The 6,812-nt window shown below is 43.7% G+C and overlaps 1 protein-coding gene across 1 annotated transcript; it reads left to right on the top strand.

Annotated features, from left to right (window-relative positions):
* Nucleotides 1–496: 496 nt before the first annotated feature.
* LOC115197142 (gastrula zinc finger protein XlCGF57.1) lies at nucleotides 497–4,093 on the top strand. The gene is made up of 2 exons (XM_029758391.1): nucleotides 497–862; nucleotides 2,056–4,093. Exon 2 carries the CDS (start codon nucleotides 2,230–2,232, stop codon nucleotides 3,742–3,744), a length of 1,515 nt encoding a protein of 504 aa, XP_029614251.1. The 5' UTR covers nucleotides 497–862; nucleotides 2,056–2,229; the 3' UTR covers nucleotides 3,745–4,093.
* Nucleotides 4,094–6,812: the final 2,719 nt, after the last annotated feature.

Raw genomic sequence — 6,812 nt, 5'->3', positions numbered from 1 at the left:
CATTTGGTCATGTGTTGCTTTTATTAACCATCGGTATATACATCTGGAGTGAACATGTAATTTAGACAATAAATAGTGGAGATAAGTAGAAACAGAGAAGTACTGCAACAAAAAGTGCAAGTTAGACACTATTGAACTACTGGTATACTTTGAATTTATTTCAAGTTACATGAATAATTAAAATGTGTTATATATACGTTATTGGAAAATAAAATCAAAGACGTTCCTTTATAGTTTCAGTTACTGGCTTTATATCCCATAGGGCAGCGCACAATTGGCCCAGCGTCGTCCGGCTTTGGCCGGTGTAGGCCTGTCATTGTAAATAAGAATTTGTTCCTAACTGGCTTGCCTAGTTAAATAAAGGTTAAATAAATAAATGCATAAAAAATCTCTGTAATGATGTTTTTGGAAAGCACTAGACTGGCCCAAGACGTAGCCTGGACGATTTACAAGAGTGGTCTCTGACAGGGCGGGGTGTCTGGTCTTTGACAATACTCTGATTGATTTACAGCTGCGTTTACAAGCCGAGTCCATGGATCAGTGGAGAGAATGATACAATGTTGAGAGTGCCAACAATCGATATCAATACATGACGCGAGATGAATGTATGCTGCGCGCGCATTTACATCAGACGACGGAAGTGCACAGCAGAAACATCGAGGAAAAGCGACACAGGGAGTGAAAACGAAGCAGAATTAGTCAATGGTAGAGAGAGGGAGTAAGGAAAAGAAAGGAGAGAAAGCAACACTGAGGCTGCAGGGTTGCTCGGTGGAGGTGGACGTGGCGGGTTCAGTTTGAAGCCAAGCAACTGTGGCGACGGCGAGCCGAAGGCTAAAAAAGCCATGAATCGGAGAAACCGCAGGTAGCTATTGCTAGCGTGCTGTTTTTACTGATTTCTTTATTTTTCCACCTCTTTCTCATATGCCAGTGTGTGAATGTGAATGGCCCAGCACAGGTTTCGTAATTCGACACAATTATTTAGTTTAACGACACTTGCCTAGTACTACCTGCATGGGTCCAGGATGCACGCTCAAAGTTAATAAAAAAGTAGCTAGTAACAGTACAGTAAAGCTGTCTCACTTTCTTTCCTTCCTAGCTAACGTTACATGTCATCGAGCTAGTTAGGCGCATCTGTAAAGCTAGCTAGCTAGCTAGTAGCATCGACGTTAGCGATAAACAAGATGGCCACTGGCTAGCTAGTTAGCTAGAAATGGCATCTTGCCCTGTCTTTGTATGATAGTAGTCAGCTGGTAAACTGAAATATGCCTTTTAAAAAATTATGCAAAGAGTTGGCCGGTGAAAAAAATCCCCCCCGTGAAAAGTTTTTGCTGGTTGTAAGCGCTTCATATGTCACGCAATAGCTTGCTTATAGCCATCCTCAACCAACTGGCTGAGAAAAAAAATCACCGCCAGATTCTTGCAGCCAACTAGTGCATGATGTGCGTGGCGGGTTTGGCATGCTACCTAGCTGGTCAGAACATGCAGGTATTGCATGAACACCCATGTTGTTGCTTAGATTAAAGTTCTTAATTTTGGTAGCATGTGATATTTAGATTTCAAGGCGAGTTATTGTATAGTCATCGAATTGATGAGCATAAATGTTGTGAAGTTAGAAGTAGCCAAAACTATTTCAGGACGTTCGGCTGCCAACTTCTCACCAGCCATCATTACAACTTTAAAAAGATAAGGCCTACTTAATTTTTCTAGAATGTCAGTACAGTTAATATACGAACACAGTTCTCGAAGTTTGCACATCTCTATTGTCATTGCACATCTGTGTGTTTCTCATACATATAGCTTGCTTGCCACTAGTTATTGTGAGTCTGTGTAACAATGTGTAGTTGTCTTTTTAGTATTCTGTGTGCTTGTTTTATTTGTGTAATTATAAGCCAATGTTATTATGAGTTGACAGACCTGTTTATTTTGTATTACTTTCCCAGCCAGGCCTACCAGGTACATTACCCCTGCTATATTCTAATTGAAGTGAGGCCTGTAGAAGACAATAGGTTATATTTTTAAGCTGAATTATTTAATATCCCTTTTCTTTCATTCCAGGGGCTTCAAAGATAGGTGTTGCTCCTAACCCAAGGAAGAAGGCTTGGCATCAGAACAAGCTGTACTATCAGAGGGACACTCAAGTGGACCAAGGCTCTTTTCAGGGCGAAGTAGTACTATTCTCTGATCCATTACGGGACTAACTGGAGACGGGTGCATAAGGACTCTGCAGCCATGGCAGAGTTAGAGACAGAGTGCATCACGCTAGGACTTGACACGCTGCATGCATCAGAGTGTGGCTCACCGCCGCTGGATCCACTTCGGCCTGAGTGCACCTCGCCAACCCTCCACCTGCTCTCGTCTGACTGCAGCACGCTCGGCACGCTGGCGGCAGAGATTGCAGAGCCTATGGTCATGCTGCCTTGTGTGAAGACTGAGCCCGCAGACGACCTGGACCCCATCCGCACCGTGGACCTGTCAGAGATCCAGCCATTGAGCACAGCAGAGCTGGGCCACGAACAGATCAAGATGGAGATCAGTGGGTTGGACTACATCAAGTCTGAGCACCACGACCTCCACTGCTTCCACAGCTCTGAGTACGAGAGCGACTCGTATTCTATGAAGTCCCACTACGAGCCCAGCCTGGTGTTCGACTACATCACCCACGTGTCCGACAGCCTGGACTACATCAGGTCGGAGCAGCACGCCGACCTGCAGTGTTATTACACCACCGAGCTCGGGGCCATCAAGACTGAGTACGAGCCCAACCTGATGTCCAACCACATCAAGACAGAGATGAGCCTAGAGTCCATCCACATGGCCGAGCTCCGGACCGAGCTAAACAAGCTCAGCCATGACGGGGTCATGGAAGGCCATAGACTGGACAACGAGTTCCCTGGCGCAGGAGGCCTCTACGAGCTGCAGTCCACCCATGCTGGCAAAGGCCCAGGCCACACAAGCCCGAAAGGGCATAGCACAACCCCACGCAAACCTCGTAACCTCAGTGGTGAGAAGCCTTTCTCTTGCACCCAGTGTGGGAAGAATTTCAGCACTCTGGGGAACCTCAAAACACACCAGCGCATTCATACAGGAGAGAGGCCATATACCTGCTCGCAGTGCGGCAAGAGCTTCGGCCAGGCAGGGAACCTGAAGAGGCACCAGCTCATTCACACGGGTCAGAAACCCTACGTCTGTGCCCACTGCCCCAAGGGCTTCACCAAAGCAGATGACCTCCGCTCACACCAGCGTCTACACACCGGCGAGAAGCCCTTCTGTTGCCTTCAGTGTGGGAAGAGCTTCAGTCAGTCCAAGGAGCTCAAAGCCCACCAGCTAAGCCACACCGGAGAGAGGCCTTTCTGCTGCCAACACTGTGGGAAGAGCTTCACCAAGGAAATGAGCTACCACAACCACCTGCAGATTCATACTGGCGAGAAACCGTACTGCTGCTCTCAGTGCGGGAAGACATTCAGCAACTCGGGGGTCCTCAAAACACATGAGAAGATACATTCCGGGGTGAGGCCATTCGGCTGCACACAGTGCGGTAAGAGCTTTGGCCGTTTGGGACATCTTAAAGCACACCAGCAAATCCACACTGGGGAGCGACCTTTCGCCTGCCTCCAGTGTGGGAAGAACTTCAGCCAGTCAGGCCATCTCAAAGCACACGAGCAAATTCACAAAAGAGAGAGATCAGACATGAGCAGCTCCAGCAGCAGTGGTGGTAGCAGCAGTCGCAGTACTGATAGTAGCTAAATACCTTTAACCTCTTCAAAGTATTATTCCTTTTTTTTATATAAATACTATATATATGTTTTTCCTTACACTTCTCTTACGTTTTCATACATTTTGTGCTTTTTGCGTTATGTTCTTTGGGAGTCAACTTGACTGATTTGCTATTATGCAAATGTCTATGTTGGGATCAGTGAAGTTACTGAGGGACTTATAGAAAACGTTGTATCTCGTCTAATCTGTGTTGTAGTGAGTGCCATTCCAGTTTCTTTCCTCCAGAAAAATCACTCATTGTGTACACCCTTATTGATAACATGTAATTCCTAAACCATGTACTGGAATTCATTATTAAAGAAACTAATGCAACACCAAATCTCTCCTTTCTTTTGTCTCATCCTGAATTATGAACTTGTCTACCAGAGTGGCAAATTAATCTCTTTACTAGAACATTGGTAACAGGTCAAGACCGAATGTTGCACCCTGACTGTATCGCCACTATGCTCATTATTATAAAACTGTACAGATCCGAGAAAGTAGTATAGATACCGGTAGTACTATTTTACAGCAATGTTTCCGCTAGTAGTTACCTGTTATGTAATAGGAAATACATTTATGTAATTAAAATGGGTACTGTAGTATTTTCATTGTAGAAAAGATGACTCCCTCACTCCTGTATGTTTTTGTAAAAGTAAAGATACCTTAGTAGAAAATGACTCAAGTGAAAGTCACTCAGTAAAATACTATTTGAGTAAAAGTATTTGGTTTTAAGTACACTTAAGTATCAAAAGTATAAATCATTTCAATTTGCTCATGTTAGTCAAACCAGACGGCACAATTGTAATGTTTTTTACGTTTCTGGATAGCCAGGGGCATGCTCCAACACAAACAAAGCATGTGTGTTTCGTGAGTCCAGATCAGAGGCAGTAGGGATAACCAGGGATGTTCTCTTGATAAGTATTTTTGGGTGTCAGGGAAAATGTTTGGAATAAAAAGTACATTCTTTTCTTTAGGAATGTGGTGAAGTAAAAGTTGTCTACATTATAAGTAGTAAAATACAGATATACCAAAAAATGTACTTTAAAGTAATTTTACTTAAGTACTTTACACCACTGCCTGTTGGTATGTGATTTCATGGTCGTTTCTATAATTCTTAGTTATAACAACACTGTTTATTATTGCACATTCTACTGCTATGGCTCTATAGACATGTTTGCTCTGAGATACAGAATGAAGATACCAGTAACCACAGACAAGGTCATTTGATTATTTTTATCCGTCAACCACCAGCATGACATAGTTGTTAGGTTCACAATATCTTTGGCTGAATTTGAATGGACTTTTACGCACATACAGTGAAGGAAAAAAGTATTTGATCCCCTGCTGATTTTGTACTTTTGCCCGCTGACTAAGAAATTATCAGTCTTTAATTTTAATGGTAGGTTTATTTGAACAGTGAGAGACTGAATGACAACAAAAAAATCCAGAAAAACACATGTCAAAAATTTTATAAAATGATTTGCATTTTAATGAGGGAAATAAGTATTTGACCCCTCTGCAAAACATGACTTAGTACTTGGTGGCAAAACCCTTATTGGCAATCACAGAGCTCAGATGTTTCTTGTAGTTGGCCACCAGGTTTGCACACATCTCAGGAGGGATTTTATCCCACTCCTCTTTGCAGATCTTCTCCAAGTCATTAAGGTTTCGAGGCTGACGTTTGACAACTCGAACCTTCAGCTCCCTCCACAGATTTTCTATGAGATTAAGGTCTGGAGACTGGCTAGGCCACTCCAGGACCTTAATGTGCTTCTTCTTGAGCCACTCCTTTGTTGCCTTGGCTGTGTGTTTTGGGTCATTGTCATGCTGGAATACCCATTCACGACCCATTGTCAATGCCCTGGCTGAGGGAAGGAGGTTCTCACCCAAGATTTGATGGTACATGGCCCCCGTCCATCGTCCCTTTGATGCGGTGAAGTCGTCCTGTCCCCTTAGCAGAAAAAGACCCCCAAAGGATAATGTTTCCACCTCCATGTTTGACGGTGGGGATGGTGTTCTCGGGGTCATAGGCAGCATTCCTCCTCCTCCAAACACGGCGAGTTGAGTTGATGCCAAAGAGCTCCATTTTGGTCTCATCTGACCACAACACTTCCACCCAGTTGTCCTCTGAATCATTCAGATGTTCATTGGCAAACTTCAGACGGGCATGTATATGTGCTTTCTTGAGCAGGGGGATGTTGCGGGCGCTGCAGGATTTCAGTCCTTCACGGCGTAGTGTGTTACCAATTGTTTTCTTGGTGGCTATGGTCCCAGCTGCCTTGAGATCATTGACAAGATCCTCCCGTGTAGTTCTGGGCTGATTCCTCACCATTCTCATGATCATTGCAACTCCACGAGGTGAGATCTTGCATGGAGCCCCAGGCCGAGGGAGATTGACAGTTCTTTTGTGTTTCTTCCATTTGCGAATAATCGCACCAACTGTTGTCACCTTCTCACCAAGCTGCTTGGCGATGGTCTTGTAGCCCATTCCAGCCTTGTGTAGGTCTGCAATCTTGTCCCTGACATCCTTGGAGAGCTCTTTGGTCTTGGCCATGGTGGAGAGTTTGGAATCTGATTGATTGATTGCTTCTGTGGACAAGTATCTTTTATACAGGTAACATGCTGAGATTAGGAGCACTCCCTTTCAGAGTGTGCTCCTAATCTCAGCTCGTTACCTGTATAAAAGTTACCTGGGAGCCAGAAATCTTTCTGATTGAGAGTGGGTGAAATACTTTCCCTCATTAAAATGCAAATCAATTTATAACATTTTTGACATGCGTTTTTCTGGATTTTTTGTTGTTATTCTGTCTCTCACTGTTCAAATAAACCTGCCATTAAAATTATAGACTGATCATTTCTTTGTCAGTGGGCAAATGTACAAAATCAGCAGGGGATCAAATACTTTTTTCCCTCACTGTATATCATGCTTCCTGAATATTATACCTTTATAATAGATTCACTAGACCTCACACTTATGCTTAAGATGTAACAGGTTTATCTTGAAAATGAATGGAATTCATGTTGTAGTGATAAAGAAGAGCTTTATTAGTTGATTT

Source organism: Salmo trutta, chromosome 1 (assembly GCF_901001165.1).
Source record: "Salmo trutta chromosome 1, fSalTru1.1, whole genome shotgun sequence".
Taxonomy (NCBI): domain Eukaryota; kingdom Metazoa; phylum Chordata; class Actinopteri; order Salmoniformes; family Salmonidae; genus Salmo; species Salmo trutta.
The sequence above is the reverse complement of the archived record's forward strand: the minus strand, read 5'-3'. Positions and strand labels throughout refer to the sequence as shown.